This window comes from Python bivittatus, unplaced genomic scaffold (genome assembly GCF_059951505.1).
Source record: "Python bivittatus isolate LINGU-HERP-01145 unplaced genomic scaffold, Pbiv_v1 ctg000580_np1212, whole genome shotgun sequence".
NCBI classification, from domain to species: Eukaryota; Metazoa; Chordata; class Lepidosauria; order Squamata; family Pythonidae; genus Python; species Python bivittatus.
Genome location: NW_028277087.1, coordinates 28,201,952 through 28,223,405, shown reverse-complemented (window position 1 = coordinate 28,223,405; position 21,454 = coordinate 28,201,952). Strand labels below are relative to the sequence as shown.

The 21,454-nt window shown below is 39.1% G+C and overlaps 1 protein-coding gene across 3 annotated transcripts in view; it reads left to right on the top strand.

Moving 5' to 3' along the window:
- WDR25 (WD repeat domain 25) overlaps positions 1 to 19,536 on the top strand; it is a 95,888-nt gene extending 76,352 nt beyond the window's left edge. For 2 of the 3 annotated variants that reach the window (XM_025170041.2, XM_088149841.1), the window contains exons 5-7: positions 11,544 to 11,714; positions 16,126 to 16,266; positions 16,644 to 19,536. In XM_025170041.2, coding sequence (XP_025025809.1) covers positions 11,544 to 11,714; positions 16,126 to 16,266; positions 16,644 to 16,865 — 534 coding nt within the window. In that variant the 3' untranslated portion in view covers positions 16,866 to 19,536. The remainder of the gene's footprint in view (positions 1 to 11,543; positions 11,715 to 16,125; positions 16,267 to 16,643) is intronic. The other variant, XM_088149842.1, reaches the window with a different exon arrangement.
- Positions 19,537 to 21,454: the final 1,918 nt, after the last annotated feature.

Sequence of the window (21,454 nt, the reverse complement as noted above, 5' to 3'; positions counted from 1 at the left end):
GAATTATTTGACTCATCATAAATCACCAGGGCTGAATTCCTGTGACTCTGTACCGTATGATATTTCAGCATATATCTATTTTCAGATTTCATTTATTTTCAGTAGTTATATTGAGTCTGACTGTGCAAAGCAGGAAGCACATTTTTGTCTTCTTTTTCCATTCTCATATCCTTACAGTCATGTGTTGAATGGGAGGAAAAAATGTTCTGTCTGGCATTTCATAATTGGGATGTCATAATGTGCTCAATTTACAGTTAATTTGGAAAAGTGTTGGCTAGTGACTTCCCAGTTGCTTTGCCATTGTGATGTACACATAGAGTGCCTGTCCTGTTATATATATATATATATATATATATATATATATATATATATATATATATATAATAGTAAATATAAGGTGGTGCTTTTTCACTTTGAATGATCCATGAAATGTATGTTTTTCTTATATATATGCTAAAGGTTGGATCCTGTTTTCCCTTAAATTGTATTTTAAGCCTTTCTCTTTGCCACTCAACTCAGAAAAGCAACTGATAACTCTCTGAGTCTGTATGAATTAAAAAAAAAAATCACCTCTCCTTTTTCTCATATGTATTGGCAATTTTACCAGTCTTTGATTTTGGCTCACTTTAGTTTACTAGAAAAATCACATGTACCTTATAATTCCACAGGGATGAATTTGAGAGAGTTTCATGAGAATAAGTTTCATTCAGAAAATGTGTCTAGTCCTTATCATAGGTGAAGATATGCTTGAGATTTTCTGGCTAATACCTGCTGATAATCTTAGATCTGGAGGGAGTAACATAATTAGATTCAGAATTACAGAGTAAATGTAGATGTATTTTCTCCTTTTTCCTAATAAAAAACTTCATACCAGTTTGATTAAAATTTTAGGATAGCTAATTGTGGCCAATTCATATTTCTTGCTGGCCTTATCTGGCTTATTGTTCACCATTTGTACTGATCAGCCCCCTAATTTAAAGATAAAAGCCCAGAACTTTTGTTTTTCTAAATGAAATACATCCATTTGCATTGATTTAGTTGTCCGACCAGGCCATTTTTGTCCAGTAACAGTGGATGAAAACATATTTTGAGATCACCTTGAACATAATGGCATGGTTTAGTGTTACATACGTAAGTTCAAATTTCCAAACTATACCTGAACATAACCTTTAGGAGAGACTGAGCATTCACATTTACTTTTAAACTACTTAATTTAGATATTACAGAGAAATCTGATTTATTTAAAGATAAAAGGAAATAGTATCACTCTGCTCTTCTGGCATTGCTGCAAGGAGGGGAAAAAAAAGATTACAGGCTCACAAATAAAGGCTCCTCCATTTCCTCCATATGGAATATATGCTTGTCAGAGAGAAGACAAGGCTATAATTCAGAATAAGTGAATGTGGTACTGATGGACTCCAGCCACAATCATTAATTTATTTGAAAGCAAACTCCCTGCCATCTACTTTATCACTCATCTTAGTTTTACCTGGTTTTTCAGGAAACAAAGTAGCAGCATAAAATGTTAACCACTATTTGTATTTTCTAAGAATGCTTTTGGGCCTATGTGGCCCTAGAGGCCTTACTGTAAATAAAGATGATGCTGGTGCTTGTCTTTCCAGCATGATTTTTTTTTTTTTTTAATTCAGAAGGAGAAGAAAATGAAGAAGCAAAATGCTGCTGTGTTCCCTTCCCAACCCCTTGAAGTTGACAGCACAAAAATAGTGCTTTGAGTTCGGCTTTTTCAGTTGTTCATAATATTGAGAGTGGATGGATCTTCCTCAACAGCTTTCATGTACCCGAATGATCTTTTATGGTTATATGGGTATTAGTTAACAGCTGTGTGATAAGGACAGGTGTGTTTAGGTCTGTTTGTCTTGGAAATATTAACCAGCACTTATTTCATCAGGAACCAGGACCAGATAAGCAAGAATAATCACAGAAACAAAAACACTTCATTCAAAAAATAATCAAGGAAGAAACAGCAACCCAATCAAAGCAGGTAGAACAAGCTATAACATATAAACAGCCAGCAGACTCTACTTCCCCATGCATTGATGCTGTTACCTAGCTTGCAGGAAGGGAAGCAAATTCAGAGAACAGCAAGAACCCAACATTTATAAACTTAACAGACATCCAGTCCTTGGAGCAAAGATGTGGGCAACCTAAGGACTGCATGTGGCTCTGAGGTATCTTTTCTACAGTCCCTGGAATAGCCACAAGTCCCTACCACTGAAATTTGGCACCAAATGACCATATTTCAGTGGCAAGATTTTTCATAGTTCTCCCATGAAATTAGTAAAGTGTGTGTCCTGTCCCTCAGATGAAAAAAAACATGCTGTCTCTTATAATAGCATATCCAGAGTTTCTAGGAGGAGAAGTACAGCTATCATCAAGGCAACAGAATAATTATTCTCTGTCTTTTAGAGTAGCTCTAACTTTGGCTTTATTGCAAAGATAACTAAGACATCATTTTGATAAACTTCTGTGTGCTGCCAGGATTCTTATTAGTTTTTGAGACTGACTGCCTCATTGTCTTTCCCAAATTGGGTGCAGTCATTTAGCTCCAACTTCTATTTATTACATTTTATATTTAGAAGATATAGTTGCCTTTGAAGTGATTTCACTTAGATCTGATTTTGATATGATAGGAGACACTTTTCTGGATAAATATCCCATGTGTTTGTCTCATTTAAATGTTTTTGCCATAGGCTGTACACATGCTGTAAAATTGTGTTAAAAAGATTGCAAACCATCTTAACTTATTTAAGGTTTCTTGGAGAGAAACTTAGATCAGAAATAGAGCTTTGCTTTGCATATAGACCAGGGATCTCAAATTCAAATTTTCTTGAGTGCCACATTAGGATTAGTTCATTAGCCTGAAGGTTGCAACTCTGAAGTCTGTTCTTACATTGATTCAAACTAGTGAGTCAAACATGAAGAAAATAAGTATAATAATATGCCATTAAACATACATCTATTAAATAGGCTGTTTTTAACTGCAAAACACTACTTGTGAAAAAGAGCTGTGAAACATAGCCATTTCACTTTGGCCATTTAGCTGGCAGTTTTTTACATTAACCAGAGCACCATATTTGGTGCTTTTACTAGGCTGATATCTAATATATATACATATACGTATACATTCATGACCATATCTAGGATGACAGAATCTAACAAACCCATTCTAGAACTGTTCAAATCCTCCCTTCCTCCCTCCTTCCTTGGCAGCGTTCTTCCTTCTATCCTTTGTATAACAAACAAATCTTGCTTGTTGGCCAAATATCTTTCCCTTTCCTTGACCCACAGAGACAGCAGGCAGCCGGGCCTGGACCTCTTCTTTGGCTGCCTCCTCCTCCTCCTCTCCCTTGGGCAGCCCCTGTCTTCTCTGCCCTAGCTGGGCCTCCTTGCTGTCCCAGCCCAGAGACTTGGCGCAATCACAGAGCACCAAAGTGGTGAGGGTTCCCAGAGGGTGGTACTGCTTGCTGCAAGAGGTCTCAGGTTTCTGACAATGTAGCTTGGCCTACCAGGAACTGTTGTTCCTGGGAGATCTGCTGAGGCAAGCTGAGGTGAACCCTCTGCTGCTCTTATTCCAGGAGAACTTCCCATGGCCCACTCAGTGCCCTGGCCTTGTGGGCAGTATAAGTGCCTACAAAGTATTGTGGGCCTCAGAAAATGACTTAGAGAGCTACATGTAGCCTATGGGTTTGAGAGTCCTGATGTAGACAGCTTTTAATTCAGTCCTTGGAAACTCCACAAAGTCTGGAAAAGAATATCTGAAATTTTGGAAAATGCAGCTAGAAGAACCAATTGTCTGGTTGTAAGTTGCTTTATATATTTCCAAGATTGGGTAACAGCTTGTCCAAAAAATAAGGGAGTAAAAAAAAGAGAGTGGGGCCGGTATAAATATAAATGCGATACAAATACAATATTAAATATAATATTTAATGTAATATGAATATAAATATAAATATTAAATATTAAAATATAAATATAAATGCAAATAAATCCTCTTGCCTTTTAATTTCATTGATACACATAGTCACATTTTGAGTGATTTTTAGACAAAAGGTTTTCTGAGAAACCTAATTCTATCTTTTATTTTTGGCCTACTTTAATCAGCAATGAAAATATAGATCCTTATTCTAGGATTTGCAGTTACTACCTTCTTGCTTCTTTTCTCCTCACCTTTATGTTTTCTCTCTACAGCTAATTAGCTTCTGTCACTCCACTTGCTTGTCTAGCATTCTCTGCACTTTCATGCTTTTCCCCATCTGATCTTTCTATCTCTCCTTTCCACAGATCCCTGTTGCCGAGCAACAATTTCCTGTACAATGTGTTTATTGGAGTGCTCCCTTTCAATCAAAAACCTATATATTCTTTGCACAACTTGAAATCATTCAAAAATTTTGCAGCAGTTTGTTGATATGAGATGTTCCTTCCCCTTTCTTCCACCCCAAAATTTTCATTCAAAAGGTAGCAGCCATCAGCAGTAGAGGGCTTTCAGTATGTAAAGCACTATTTATTTTAACTATAGTACTCCTAGCCAGTGGTTTACATTTATTTCTCTGGTAATGTTCATGTTTTCTCTTATTGAGTTATCCAAGTACAATTATTTCTTTGCAGAAATAAGCTCAGTTTAGAATTAACATGAAAATATTGAAAGGAGAATCTTAATCACTTTGTGTGCTATGCAAGAGTCTTGGCACATGGCAACAAAAGCAGTCTCTTCATCTTTATAGTATTCTGTTTGAGAATCCTTTTTATTCTTCGCAACCCATTGGAATGCTTGAAAGGAAGTTATGCACAAGGACTTAGGACCTCTAACTGTCTCTTATCGGTCAGCGTAACTCTCCAAAACAGAATGGAGCAAGATTAAATTTGGGTCTTTGTGGGAGAAGCTGGCAAAAGAAGGACTGAGTTTAAAAATGGTTGGATTCAACCAAGGCCTGCAAAGAAAAATGTAAAAAAAAAATTCCCCAGTGCATCCCTTTGGGAGACGCTGAAGGTGAGTTGCTCAAAGTAATGCCAACTATTCCATTCTAAGCCCCTTTCTCCTCCTCCCAGCTGTATGAAGCAGACCAGCCTACTCCATGCTTTTCGATATATGCACACATACAAATGTGTAGGTGCAACACAAGAGGAGAACAGAAACTCACACAAAACACAGAGGCAACATATATGCAGTTATCCTGATTACATCTTTAGAGACACATACATTCAGCATAAATGCAATATGTTGCTTTATTGCACAGAAGAAAATACAGATGCCCCCTATGATCACTATTGGTAAAGGGCTTGGAAGAATCCCATAAGCAGTGCTGTACTTGCTTTCTCTACCTGATTATTCTTCCCAATCTGATGGAACATTGGGAATTAATTGTGGGGGTTGTGATTCTGTCTGTCTGTCTGTCCATTTATCAGTCACAGAACAAGTCCAGATTTGGTGTGGCAGAAGCCAACAAAAGGAAGACAGTTTGAAAATGGGCCAGATGCAGCTGGGGACAGCAAAGGAAAAAATCCAGAAAAAATCCCCCCTCAGTGCACCTCTGTGGAAGGCACAGTTGGATTGCAGCTTGGAAGGTTGCTGACCCTCCTTTCTAAGTCACCCCTTCCCCTTCCTAGTCACATGACCAACAGCAGAGCTATTTTTAAGAGGCTGGAAAGACTTCCAGAAGCTATGCCCTTCATCCTTCTATAGGAAATAGATAGATGAGTAGGAGTACATGGAGGGCAGCCTGAAGAATTTTTTCCCAGTGCAGTAATGATTATTATCATGGTCACTCATGCCCTCATGACCTCCAGTCTGGATTACACCAATGCAGTCTACATGGGGTTGTGCTTGAAGAGCATTTGGAAGCTTCAGCTGGTGCAGAATGCGGTGGCACGGGCAGTAAATGGTGCCAGTTATTCAGTGCATGTGATACCACTGCTTTGTAAGCTGCATTGGCTAGTACTATGCTTCTGGATGCAGTTCAAGGTGCTGGTAGTCACCTTCAAAGCCCTTCATGGCTTGGGTCCGGATTACTTAGGGGACCATCTCTCCTTGGTTGTTTCTGCCTGTCCTATTGGCAGGAGGGACATGCTGTGAGTCCTGTCGGCTAAGGATTGTTAGCTAGTGGGACCTAGAAGGACAGCTTTTTCTGTTGTAGTGCCCGCTCTCTGGAACATCATCCCTCTGAAGATCAGACTGGCCCCAAACTGCTGGCTTTTTCTTAAGGCCTTAAAGACTTGTTCTGTGCTTCGGACCAGGGCCCCAAGTGTGTCACGGATAGAGCAGATCTCCTGGGCTAATGGTTGTTTGTGATTTTTCTTGGCAGCTGTGTATTTTAATTTGTGTGTATGTGTAGTTTTTATTTATTTTTAATATTATTAGCTGCTCAAAGTCATTTATTTGAGATGGGCAGCCATACAAATTAATTTAGTAAGTCTTAATAATACAATTGAATTAATTGAATTTGAATTAATTGAATAATCTACCAGATAAACTACAACAGCCTTCTTAGTCCAGCAAATGCACGGGGTGATAATGGGAGTTCTAATGTTTAAAGTATTGTGGAAATCCAAAAACACCGGGAGGATACATATCCCTTGTTCTATAGGATAATAATCAGGCTTAGTTTGATATTCTAACCACTATAGACTCAGCTTCCTCCAATGCTTAGGGTTCTTGCCTTATTTTTAGCATGAACAATAGGAACACTAGTCTTTCTTTGAAGACAACTTGACATTTTGAAGTTAAGTGCAGAAAGAGAATGCATAATGTTAGAATAAAATGTGCTTTGTAAAATAAAAATATCAAGAAATCTAATAAAGTCTTATTTAAAAGCATACAGAAAGGTTCTATTATATAAGGTCCACTCTTCCTCCTTGAAAGAAATTTGATCAATGGTTAGAAAGAGAACATCAAAAGAAGTATCAAAAGCTTTTTTTAGATCATCCATTAAATAGTGTAAAAGGCTACCTTTGAAATTAATAGTAAGCAGTAGCAGTATTAATAGATGATGATTATGATGACAGTGATGATTCCAAGATGCTGTTTCAGAATTTGGGCTCCATATAGTTTAATAAAAGTGCTAGTTGAATAAAGCCCATGTGGAAAAAGATAACTATTAAATGGAGATTGAAAATGCTGTCAGGAATCTGAAGGTTGTTTAGCTATTCCTTAACAAATAATTTTTAAAAATATGTTACTCTAGAGACTTATCTAAGTTCCCTCGTGATGGTGTTGCCACTGCCAAATCTTGCCCCAGTTTGGAACCCGTCTGCTTATTTTAGTAGTGTGACTTAGTGTAACACAGAGAGAATGTAGATAGGCTTAGTCAGTGGTATAATGTTTAGAAAGAGAAATAAAGTAATATTTATTCAACTTAAAATGGTAAACTGAAGTTGGCATATCTCTGTATAAGTTGAAGTTAACAAGTTTGCTGTTGATAAAACAATGTTTCAATTGCTTATAAATATATTTGCCAGATCATTTTATAACAGGGGTCGGGAACCTTTTTGTCTGAGAGAGCCATGAACGCCACATATTTTAAAATGTAATTCCGTGAGAGCCATACAATATGTTTAAAACTAAATACAAGTAAATGTGTGCATTTTATGTAAGACCAACACTTTTAAAGTACAATAAGTCTCTGAATTCTTTTTAATAACGTTGTTATGCTGTTGCTAACCAATGATGAATAAAGTACTTCTTACCATTAATGCGACTTCTGGTGCTGCATAGTTTTGCTGATGGCTTTGTAGTCTGGTTGATACGTGGTGAGGTTAAGCTTCATGCAGGCGTTGAGACTTCCATCCGTTAAACATGATCGTAGGTTGGTTTTAATGTTCTTTAGATGTGAGAAAGACTGCTCACATGCATACGTAGAGCCAAACATTGTCAGTACAGCAATACTCACATGATGCAGTGTGTGGTATGTGACGGGAAGCACGTTCCAAGTTTTGACAATCAGCTGGTCCGCGGGTTGAAGTTTTTTCATTTCTCCCCACTTGTGTTTGCTCGCCAACTCTGCTTGCTGTCGTGCAAGTCTTTCCAAATCTTCATTCAGTGAAAGACTTGTATAAATCCTCCCCTCTTGTTGTCCCTTTCATAGGGAAAACAGCAAGACTTTCCTCACGTAGTGTGTCACCGACAGCATACCTTGCAGTCACGCTGAACTGGGATAAATGGCTTATGTCTGTTGACTCATCCAAAGCGAGAGAAAAGAATGGTGCTGCATTTATGTCCTTCACTTGTGTTGCCTCAATTTGATTTGCCATCATGATGGTACGATTGTGAACAGTTCTTGCCGACAGAGGCATGTCTTTTATTCGTTTGATTATCTTGTCTTTATCTGAAAAGTCGTCAAAAAGTTCATTGGCAACATCAAGCATGAATGTTTTGGCATACTCCCCATCTGTGAATGGCTTTCCGTTTCTCACAATTGCTAAAGCGCCAGCAAAGCTAGCCGAATTCCAGTCACCTTGTTGGGTCCAAACACGGAGTTGCTGCTGACTAGCTTGCACTCTGCACAGTAGCTCTTGACATGCTTTCTTCCTGCTGTCCCCCGCAGGATATTCCGATGCAAATGTAGTATGGCGTGTGTCGAAGTGCTGGTTTATATTTGACCGTTTCATCGATGCAATTTTATCATTGCATATTAGACACACTGCAGAACCTGCTCTCTCCACAAAGGCGAATTCCTCTGTCCATTCCTGCTGAAAAGTACGATACTCCTCATCTTTTTTTCTTTTAGGCATCTTCTTCAGTAAAAGGGTTTTTGCAATTAGCTAGCTGACTGAGGTGAGGAGGATACCACCCCAGGTAGTGGTCCGTGGGGCAGGGCAGAGGTAATGAAGGCAGGGTAGCCAATTGCGGGTGTAGCTGGTGGGATGGACCCTTACAGGCCGTCAAGGAGGTTAGGCCCAAGCCGGGGGCTCGATTTTTGGCCACTGGTGGAAAGTGGCACCATGCCTGAAATATGTCTCGTACCTCATTGGGGCCACAAACAGGGGGCCAGCCCAAGATGAGGACTCACCCAACAGAGCAAGGGCAGCGGAAGCAGGATACAAAGCGGTGCACCCGGATCGCATTCACGTGGGCTGCCAACGGGAGCTAGGCCGAAGCCGGGGCCTCGATTTGCGGCTGCCTGTGGAGGATGATGCAGCTCCAGGCCCGTTCGGCCGCGGATGCTGCGGGGCAAGGTAGGGTGAGTCCCAAGGATGCCGGATGCGATGCGAAGGAGGGCGTGGCCTGTGCTCGGCGGATAGAAGACGTGTTCTAAGCCTTACCCCGTTATTTTTTTTATTAAAGATTTGGCAGCGAGCCAAATGCAGCCATCAAAAGAGCCACATCTGGCTCGCGAGCCATAGGTTCCCGACCCCTGTTTTATAAGATACTCAGGCTTGGCTTTGTGATGACAGTATTTCTTAAGGTCAAATTTACTTAGAGATACAATGAGCGTGGTCACTCATGCCCTGGTCACCTCCTGTTTGGATTACTGCAATGTGCTCTACATGGGGCTACCCTTGAAGAGTATTCGGAAGCTACAGCTGACACAAAATGCAGCGGTGCGGACAATCTTGAATGCCCCTAGGGCGGCATAACACCTCTGTTACGCAAGCTGCATTGGTTGCCGGTTTGCTTCCAGATCCAATTCAAGGTGTTGGTTATCACCTTTAAAGCCCTTCATGGCTCAGGACCAGGTTATCTGAGGAGCTGTCTCACCCCCGTTATATCTGCCTGCCCCACTCGGTCTGGCAGAAGGGGCATATTGCAGACCCTGCCCGTCAAGGAATTTTGGCTGGCGGGGTCTAGGAAGAGGCCCTTTTCTGCCATGGCCCCCACCCTGTGGAACAGCTTGCCAGCTGAGGTCCAGGCTGCCCCCCACTCTCCTGGCCTTCTGAAAAGGTGTACAAACATGGCTATGTTGGATGGCCTGGGGGCCTGATGGAGGCTCGCATTGCTGGAATTGGCTCGTGGGATGGTTGATACTGCTTTCCCCATCTTCTTGATTTGTATATTGCTTTTATAGATTTGTTATTTGTGTTTTAATTGGGGGATATTTATATTTTTATTGTTTTTATTTTCTTGGTTTTTAATTGTAAGCTGCCCAGAGTCACCCTCTTGGGGAGATGGGCAGCATATAAATTTAATAATAAATAAATAAATACATTTAACTTAACTTTTAGAGATTATTCTGTCTGAACTAGCTACTTAGCTCCAAGCAACTTAACCACTCCAGATTCTTCTGTTACTAGCTCAAGCCTTCTTTAGCTGAAGCTACTAATATTTAAATCAGTTGCTTTGATTAAAGTATACTTCGGGATACTTATATGAGAGCTTTACTTGGACATGTATTTTTTGCTCAAACCTCCCAATTTGTCTTCTCTAAATGATATTTGCAGACCATTAGAACCTCAACCCTCTCCATTTTATACCCTATCCCTCAGGGATCCAGCTGAGAGTTAGTGTTTCTGGTTTAAATTACTTTGAGTGACAGGTTTCATTTATCCAGTCATCAAAGATGCCTTTTGTCTCTTTGTCTGAGAAGGGAAGCTGGGAATCACTTGAGAGCGAGCTGGAAGATGCTGCTAAGCTGGAGCCCATCACAATAAAAGTAGTTTTCTTGTTGCAGCATGCATGTGTTTATTATGGTATTACATACCATCCTCTGTCAATAATTTTAATATATAAGACATAAAAGGGTCCTGAAGAGATGAATAACCAGACTGCAAAAGTCATGTGATAATTGGTCACAGTTATGTTTATGGAGTGGGCCTAACCATGTCTTTTCCCTCCCAAAGTAGTCAAGTGATGGATTAGGTTTAGGAAGAGAAAGAACCTAATAGCATATGGTCCCATCCAAGCCAATGACAATAAACAGTGGACATAAATCACACTGTCTTATCTATTCTTTTATATTCAGTAAGATTGAGTTTACTACTGTCAACTGTCAAATAATAGTTTGGATTATTGGTGACTGTAGAAGACAACAAGCTCTAGGTAGTCGAAGAAACATGTAGAAAACTCCTGGCCTCCTAAGGGGGGGAAAAAGGGAAATATCCAGTTTCCATATGACTTAGCATGACTTACTGCCCCATTAAGATCCTTCTTTCTCCCTGAAAAAAATTATGGTTTCCAGTTGCTGAAATATAAGTCCATCTCTGCTCTAAGATTGCATTCTCTTTTCATCCCAATTTTGAATGAATTTCTTCTCTTCTGGTGCTGTGAGTCACAGCTGTTTTACCATAAAATAATACCATTGTAGCTGGTAGAAAAATAGATTGGAAGAGCCAGTAGAGGTGTAGTGGTTAAGAAGTTGGGGTCAGAACAGGGTGACACAGATTTAAATCTATCCTTAGCCCGAGGAAGCTCATTAGGGGCTTTGGGCTCTCTCACTGTTTCTCTCAACCTAAGCTACTCTCACAGGATTGCAATTGTGAGGCAAAATGGGAGGGCGGAGTGCTATATGTACTGCTTTGAATTTCTGGAGGAAAAAAGATAGAAATATAATGAACAAATAAATTATTAGTTTTTGGAATTTTTAAAATCACAGATTATAAAAGTCTACAAAGCTGCAGTTCAGCAAACCTTGGACATTATGTTTCTCTGTGAAGGAAAAGAATTTCTTACCAGTACTGATGCAGTAAGCCAAGACTCAGCTGACCGTACCATCATTGCTTGGGATTTCCAAACTGCTGCAAAGATCTCCAATCAAATTTTTCATGTGAGATATATATTTACTTTGTTATTTATTTTTAGGGTTCCTATATTGCCATGTGTGAAAAAATTACCAACAACCAACAGTTTGCTTGAGAAGCAGTTGAAAGAACTTTGTGTTGTGTTTCTTAAAAGATCACAAAATATTTTGACTTTTCTCTTATAAAGCTCAAGTACAGCCCAAGATCAGTTTAGCCTCTGTAGAAACAGCACAGTAGTCACATACTTCAGTTCACTGCATGTTTATTTGGAATTTTCATCTACCCCAATAGATGACATGGAATTATAATTTTAACAAAACTGTTGTCTTTGATTTAAGGCATTATCAGTTCAAGGTACCAGGAAAGTGAAACTTTCTTTAAAGCATTTCAATATTTGTCTCACACCAACTTATCAAAGTATTAAGGATATCCTCAGAGGACTTTCTCTAAATCTACATACTATCAGAAGCTCAACAATTGGTGATTGGAGGGACAGCTTTTTTTCCTATGAACAGTTTCTCCTGTTTTCCATCTCAGTGAAGACCATTTTTGATGAGCCATCTTTGACCAATTGCATTGTAACCTGATTTTCTCCTGGGAAGTTTATTTATTTATTAAATTTATATGCCACCCATCTCCCCCAGTTTATTTGAACTGCTATTCTTTCTGTAGTCCCAGGTGGCAATGTGTGATTGATCTTGAAAAGCTGAGCAAGGTCAGAGCTAATTAGTACTTGGAGAGAAAACCATCAGAAATCCCAGGGCTATAGAAAAAGAGAGAGAAAGAGAGGAAGAAAGAGGAAGAAAATGCCAATCCCCTTCATACTTTTGCCAAAAAATCCTACATGGACATGTCTAAGTAGTCACCAGGAGTTAAACTTGATTGAGAGAATTTTTACTTTGTTATACCTTTTGCAGTTTGAATTTTACTTGTATTTTATGGGATATTGTTAAATAGGTGCATTGGTATTTTCCTGGGGGGAAAAATGGGAAATAACATGGGAGGGAGGGAAGAAAAAAAGGGGGATCATTTGGGGACCTTCTCACAGGATGCATAATCATTCTCTTGTTAAAGAAATATTTTTAAAAAATAGAACTAGCAAGGATGATGCTCATCAATGCTGGATCATATTCACTGTGCTTTTCAAGCTACTGATTAACTTTTTGGTGCTTTTCAAGCTACTGATTAACTTTTTGGTCACCAGTGTTCTGAGCTGGAGGAAAATAAGGATCTTGAACTCACTGTCCTGGTGCCAAGAAATTTTGTTTTTAATGAGCTGCCTTCAGAATGTTTAATAAATAGGTAGATCAGTCCTAATTGGCTTGGAGCATATACGCTAGAAGACAAAGAGAAGCAAAGTAGGTGCATGCCTGCCAATGAAACATCTGTCAGGATAAGACATGTTATTGACTCTTGGGAAGTGATTTATTGCAACCAGGGATTGGAGAATATTTCTCTCTGGAGTTGAGATTGGCAGTTTGGGATGCAAGAGAGCACTGTCTTGCTTTCAGAAAGTAATGGATACCCTTTGTTTCCCAGTTGTGAGGAGTTTCTGCCTTCTGTTCCAAAGATGGGCAATCTACATGCCACATGCAGCCCTATCTGCAATCTTTTTATGGCTTGCAAAACAGATTAAGGTCATGACTCCAAAATTTAGGGCAAAAATACTGATTTTTGGAGGCATGATTAAAAGTGCAGCCTCTGGCCATGAAAATATTGCCCACTTCTGTTCTAATCATTATCATCTGTCTCTAACTTGGTGACAGAGCACATGCTTTGGCCCCATGTTCACTCCATGGCTTCTCTGAGTGAAAGGATCAGATAACAGATGATGTTACCTGATCCTTTTTGAGACCTGTTTGAGACCTGTTACCAGACTAACTAGTTAATATTGCCTGGAGGAACAAATACTTTAAAAAAAAAAGAATTCTGCATGCTAAATCTCTTAAAGCTAGTTTTTAATTTGCCTTTGATATGTCGGCTGTACACACAGTGGAACATAAGAGATGTTTGGGGCTTTAGAGCCCTTCTCCCTGGTATCCAAAGCTCACACCCTGCTATTAAAAGACAGAATTCATAGCAGAGGTGTTCTGTATGCATATAACTCTTTCAGCATGGGGAGCCTCATTTCTGTTTCTTCATGAGGGAAATACTTGGAGCTTTAGAATAAGTAGGACATTATCTACTGTCCAGCCTGAAGACTCCTTTGAAGATGCTGTCCATTTGATGATTTTAAAAAGAGGCCTTATAAGTTCCTTAGGGAAGAATACCATTCTCAATCATAGCCGAACCTCTGTGCAAACTCAGTGCAAGTTTAATCTCTTTTGGAAATGCAAAGAATAAAATCAGTTGGTATCCATTCAGTTTTGAAAGGACAATTCTGCCCTGGTAAAAAGTGGAGTGTATGATTCAATAGCATGTTCCTATTCCCATCTTCCAAGGTGGCCTTTGTCCAGTTTTGCAGATGCACAGTTCTGTGCAAAAACTTTTATAGTTGGTTTGGCATTTGCACTTCAAAAGGAACCCAGTTCAGTGAATAAGGAACTGCAGCATGCTCCATTTTGATGTATTCAGAAGCTTAAACAAGATTATTTCCTCTGGAGAGAAGAGGAAGATTGAATAGGGTAGTTTAATACTCTCCCTGGAGGCAGTATGTATTTGAAAGAAATTGTTGTGGGTGTGGTTAACAATTATTAGAAATCGCCTTTAATATCTTTAATTTCTGTTTCTAAATTTGCAGATAAGCAGCTTGTGCACTCCCAGAAGTCAGTGTTCCACTTTAAACAGTGATAAGCATGTTTAAATAATTTCAATCTGATTAGCACTTCGAAGGATCTGCATTTTGCTCATAAACTCAGTTTGGAAAAACTGCAAACTTTTTCAAAAAGTTGTTGGGAGATTAGAAAAAAAAATATCATGAAAGTTAATGTCATTTTCTGGCTTAAACAAGTGGTCAAGAAGAAATGAAAGTTGGCACTTTGTATATAGAAAACAGAGCTATAAAACTGGATCCTGAGCTCTATTTTACAAAAGTGAAACTTCTGTTTAGAAGCATTTCTCATTTCCACTGTATTTGGTATCTTTAGTAATTGCTAAATCTTGCCACAGCATTGATTTCTGTTTGTTTAGAAGATCATTTTGTGCATATCTGTAGCGTTTTCAGAATAAATATATGTACTGTAGATAATGTTTAAGTATATTGGTGACCTCTGAAAATCTTCACTTATTTGGGGATGGTAAACAACGGGGAGGAGGAATTTCATTAATATTTCTGGTGGGAAGCTTTATTCTCCGACAGGCTAGGGAGGGGTTCAAAATGAACTTCCTTAAGCCATTCCTGACTGAGAAATTTCTGCCCAGTTAATACTGAATCCAGCTATATTTTCATGCACATATATTATTGAGGGAAGTTGAGGCCTTAGAACAGATTAGAAGGAGTCAAAGTCAAAGCAACTGCTTTCTTCACTAATAAATATTGCTTTGAATCCACAGTTGTGTCAGATTTTCTACTCTGTTGTGATAAAATGTATTGGGTCGGTGGAATTCATGAAATATTATCCATAAGGATTGGGTAAATCTGCAATATGAGTATATAGAAAGACACACAATTTCAGAAAATGAAATATATTTCCCAAGAAATTTCAATTTAGCTTAATTTACTGTACATTCTACCATTAGCAATACAGGGTACTTCAGAGGGGACAAAAAGAGAAGTTTCTATCTTGAATAGCTTACAATCAGCTTCAGGAAATCCCTAGGAGGTGAGGTAGATGGAAATAGAGATTCTTTTTTGCGGGGGTAGGATGGGGTTCAATTGTTTCAGGATTGGTTGCAGTAGAATAGAGACAATCTTTTTGTGCTGGGGCAGCATTTGTATAAATTCAGCCTCTAAAGGTTGAAGATGACATGATAGTGACACATATATGTCACTGGATAGGAAAGGTTAAACATTTATTTGGGGGGATTTGAGGTTTTATTTTAAAAAATAAATGCATGAAGTCATTTGGAGACTTGATAGTAGGGCTGTGGAACACTTTGGAAATAATTCAGAAGAGATGTTTTGGTGCATGTGGGAGCATGTGTGCAGCACCTGTCACAACTCTAAGGCAGCTGTATATTTTCTTAGAATCGTGCAGCTGCTCTCTGCAGCTGCCTTGTGATCCTGGGAGAAGAATGATAGGCAAGGGGTATATTCTTGCCCCCCAATATTAGGGCATCTTTTTTGGAACTGAATCTAAAGCACTGCACAATCTTACTTGACACCCCTAAATTGTACACTCAACCTGTTGGGTCACCAGTTTTTGATGGTGCCAATTTGGGGGGAATCTTTAGGGCCACAAAAAGAGACTGGGGTCTCATATGACTTGCAAGCACTGCAGAGTTTGAGTCAGAGACCATGAACATTTTCACTTTTCTTCTTTCCAATTCTCTTTCCAGGAGCGTTTTACCTGCCCAAGTCTTTCAGTTCATCCTAAAGAGTTTGCCTTTGTTGCTCAGACAAATGGCAACTACATGGCTTTATTTTCCAGTCTGCCACCTTATCGAATCAACAAGAAGAAGAGGTTTGAAGGGCACAAGGTATGCATCCGTCAACAGGTTTTGTTCCTTTAATATACCTACTCATGTTACTACTTTTCAGTAGGACTAGAATTTGATAGGTTTCAATACTATTGGCTGTACAGTATTTTAGTTAATTTAGAATTTAAATTATAGTAAAATAACCAAAAACATTATTAGTTTCTAATAGGCTTGTCACATATACAGCAACTTCTGCTAACAATGAAAAGTCTTTAATGGGGCAGTTTTACTAAACACCTAGGAAAGCAGTTAGACCATTATGGTAAAGATTGACATGTTTATTATAGTGTAAAATTTCAAGAAGCTGTAGATCATATTGTAATTCCTTAATTAACATCTTGATTTATTTAAACACTTTTAATTCTTGACTCATACAGGTTGAAGGATTTGCAATAGGCTGTGAGTTTTCACCTGATGGAACACTTCTTGTGACAGGGAGTTCAGATGGCAAAGTGTTTTTCTACAACTATCGCACAGCTCAAATTCTCCATACCATGTCAGCACATAGTCAAGCCTGTGTGAATGCAACCTACCATCCAGTCCTTCCATCACTCCTTGCCACCTGCTCCTGGGATGGGGTGATCAAAATCTGGCAGTAATAGAATTTAGGCAGCCAGCTAGCTTTCCAACTTTGTAAATATACTTTTCTCTTGTAGTTTCATTTCTTGGAACTTTATGTTGTACTGTGTAGTTGTATACTAAAAACCAATTTTACTAAAATGTGGCTAGGTGGGGCAGGAAATATCAACTTCCTTGGTCACACTATACAAATAATTAATTTGCCTGACTCTGTTTTTGACCCACTTTGCCTTTGGAACTGTGACCCTTTTCCAATGGAGTTCTCTGACACTATTAGAGCTATAGTGTTCTTATAGACAGCTCCTAAATGTATAGCTACTGCTAGCTTTCTCCAAGTTTTTGTTGCAGGGAATTAGTAATGGGCTAGATTGAAAAAGGAATAAGAGATTAGCTGAAGACCCAAGTCTATATGTTCTGCCTGCTAATATTGGATGTGGAATGTACAAAATCAATAGATAGAAGTAATTAAAAGGGACTCAAGATCATTCAAGTTCTTCTGGGAACCTAGATTTTTAACCACTTTGATGTTACTAAATCAGCACTCCTAGTTTAAAAGTTTACTATTGTTTAGCTGTCCTCACTGCTTCACCCTTTTACTGTTACTTGACTTGATCCTGTAGGCTTTTCATCCAGTTTTAATGGAGTCACACTACACTAGAACTGGTGTAGCCATGGAGGCTTTTCTGATGCAAAGTAATGTGGTTAGGATCTGATTCTGATATCATTATGGTCACATGGAGCTCAGAGAGATTTATGACACTTATGGGTGATGCTTGGAATAAAAAAATTCTAAACAATTTGCTTAAAAAAATTATTTTAAAATAGTTTTAAGATTTTTCAGCAAACTGGAAGCAATAGCATTTCTAAGAGCATAGCTATTTCCATTTAGCTAAGGTCAAGGATATGGTAAGCTTCTTATCCCAAAATAACACCTTTCTTCCTAACTGGGAGCTATATATTTAATTATAATAACATAACTGTTTCTGTCTCTGCCCTGTATTCATCTGAAGTATACACTGGAGGAACAGATGACCTTACAGGGTAGGTTTGGGATATGTGCAGGAGTGTAGGAAGACAAGAGTAAGGAGTTTTGTTGCTCCATGGGAACGTATTAGATGTAGCCCACTGGGGCCAAACCTAACAGTGATCTTTCACATGTGGTAGCCAGGAACTGGATCACTTAGAAAATCCTTCCTTTATCTATCCTTCCTTTGCAAAGTACAGAGTGTACTTTTATATTGTGCTAAAATGAAAGTTACTAAACTATGTATGCTAAAATGTACAAAGTAATATAAATGCTATATAATGTTACATAAAAATTAAATTTTAAAAAAGTATAAAAAATACAACCCAAAAGTATCCTGTTGTAAATATATTTTTCTAAAGTATTCACTGTAAAGTATTTATTACCAAGCCTAGTTGCATATTTTTACTGACTGAATGTATCTATTGATCAGCTTTCCTGTCCACAGTAAGGCTAGCATTCACTAAGATTAATAGTCTTTTAGTTTTTAAAATTGTTTTTAAGTTAACATGCATTTGATGGGTTCCATAAAACATAAATTTATCAGAATTTACATTATACGTAGTTCTTGGTTAATGACTGCCCTGTTTAGTGACTGTTCGAAGTTACAACAGCGCTGAAAAAGTAACTTTATGGCCAGTCCTCAAACTTATGACCGTGGCAGTGTCCCCGCAATCACCTGATCGCCATTTGCACACTTCACAGCTGGCTTCTAACAAGCAAAATCAATGGAGAAGCTGGCAGTGAAATTGCAAGTCGTGGTCACGTGATGACTCACTTAAGGACCATGTTGCTTAGTGATGGAGTTGCCAGTCCCAATTGCAGTTGTTAAGTGAGGACTACCTGTACTTCCATAGGGACATGAGATGGAGTACTATATTTATTTTATTGTTTCTGTGTAACAACTTAGCATATATAATGTATAAATGAATAATTGTCAGAGCCACTTATAATTTAATAAACAAGCACAATAGTAAATAAAATGCCATTAAATGAATCTTCTTCCAAAACCAGCAGCTAAACCCAAACCCTTGAGCTAACCTGAAATCTGTGGAGTTATTTTGTAGAGTGATAGCACTACAGAGAAGGGCCTGTGCCTCCAGCTTGAATATTGTTTGCTATATTTAATTTTTTTTTAGATTATTAATTTTGAACATATCAAGTCAAGTTATACTTTGGAACATATCAGTTCTTGAATCAACTGATTCCTCAATCTGAAGTTTTGCTGAGTTTTGCTGTTATAATTCAGTGTTTATAATTAATAGTGTATTGTAACAAGATTTCAGCCATTTTATCTTCTTCCTATATGCTTTTCAGTCCTGGTATAGCTATAGTTCCAAATCCTTCACCCAAGAAATCAAAATATAGAGTAGATAAGGAAACCAGTAGTACCCCAAGCAAGTGGGGAAGAGGCTGTGTTGTCATATCACATCTGAGCTGCAAAAATCAACAAACCATAAAGGTTACACAAGCAACCAAAAACCCAAAATACAAGAGTCTGTTTGCATGGAAACGAGAATACCATCTACATTAATAAAATCAATAGTATTGTCGAAGGCTTTCACGGCCGGCATACGATGGCTGGTGTGGATCTTCTGGGCTGTGTGGCCGTGTTCTTGAAGTTTTGTTTCCTAACGTTTCGCCAGCACCTGTGACTGGCATCTTCAGAGTGCAGGAGCACAGACAGGAGCAGTTCTCTCTGTGCCCAGGGTGATGTGACCCTTCTGTGGGTATTTATAGAGATCCGGGGGGAAGGGGGATTGGGGGTGTGGGGGGGATTGGGGGTGGGGGGGGGTTGAGTTACTGAGTGGCTGCTTGTTTTGGTGTCAGCATCTGTGTGTATCTTCCTGGGGATTAGGCAGGGCTTTTTCTTCTATTGAATTGTTAATTCAATAAGGGCTGCTGGGGGTGATTAGCAAGTTCATTGTGTGAACTGTTCACATGTCCTGGTGGTTGAGCTGAGTTCGTTGACCTTTTGCAGGCTGTATTTTTCAGGATTGGTAGCCAGGTTTTGTTGATTTTTAGACTCTCCTCTTTTTTATTGAAACTGTGCTGGTGTTTGTGAATCTCAATGGCTTCCCGGTATAGCCTGGTATAGTGGCTGTTGGTGTTGTCCAGTATCTCTGTGTTTTCAAATAGGATTTTGTGTCCAGTGTGCTTGAGAGCATGTTCAGCTACTGCAGATTTTTCTGGTTGCTGTAGTCTGCAGTGCCTTTCGTGTTCTTTTATCCTGGTATGGATGCTGCGTTTTGTGGTCCCAATGTATACTTGCCCGCAACTGCATGGTATGCGGTATACTCCTGCGGCGGTGAAGGGATCCCTTTTGTCTTTTGCTGATTTTAGCACTTCTTGTACTTTTCTGGTGGGTCTGAAGATTGTTTGGAAATTGTGTTTTTCCATCAGTTTTCCCATGCGGTCTGTGACCCCTTTGATGTAGGGCAGAAATACTTTGTTGGTGGGTGGCTGTTTTTCTTCTTCAGTCGCATGTTGCTTTCTTGGTTTGATGGCTCTTTTTATTTCATTTTTGGAGTAGCCATTCGCTTGTAGGACCCAATTAAGGTGGTTAAGTTCAGAGTTTAGGAATTGGGTTTCGCAGATCCGATTGGCACGATCCATGAGGGTTTTGATAATGCCTCTTTTCTGACATGGGTGGTGGTTGGAATCTTTGTGTAGGTATCGGTCTGTGTGGGTGGGTTTTCTGTAGACTTTGTGTCCTAATTTGAGGTCTGGTTTGCATATGACCAACGTGTCTAGAAATGGAAGCTGGCCATCCACTTCTTTTTCCATGGTGAATTGTATATTGGGGTGGACGCTGTTAATTCTATTGTATATTGGGGTGGACGCTGTTAATTCTATTGAATTAACAATTCAATAGAAGAAAAAGCCCTGCCTAATCCCCAGGAAGATACACACAGATGCTGACACCAAAACAAGCAGCCACTCAGTAACTCAACCCCCCCCCACACCCCCAATCCCCCCTTCCCCCCCCCGGATCTCTATAAATACCCACAGAAGGGTCACATCACCCTGGGCACAGAGAGAACTGCTCCTGTCTGTGCTCCTGCACTCTGAAGATGCCGGTCACAGGTGCTGGCGAAACGTTAGGAAACAAAACTTCAAGAACACGGCCACACAGCCCGGAAGATCCACACCAGCCAAAATCAATAGTCTTTCAACCTAAATGGTACTTGATTTGTACGATCCCTCTGTGCAGTATCAGATGATTTCTGCTTTCCTGTTATAGCTACATATAATCCTCTCCTAGGCTTCAAGAGGATCTGCAATTCTCTGGAATAGGTTTTTTAGGTATATACAGTATAAGACTGCTGAGGGTGGGATGAAGAGAAAGAAAGTGTGAATGGATATAAACTTTTTAAAAATAGTGTACTTGTTCTTTGAAGAGTGAACTGATTTATTTTTGTCATTATATCCAGAAAAGTACTCTAATGGTGTACAATACTTCATAAATAATGATGGTTGGTCCTTGACACAAATTTCCTACATAGAAGTTACTGATTTAATTGTCCTTGACAAAACAGCAATACTTCATCACTCAGTGTATAAAATTCAAGTAAGGTCACTTTG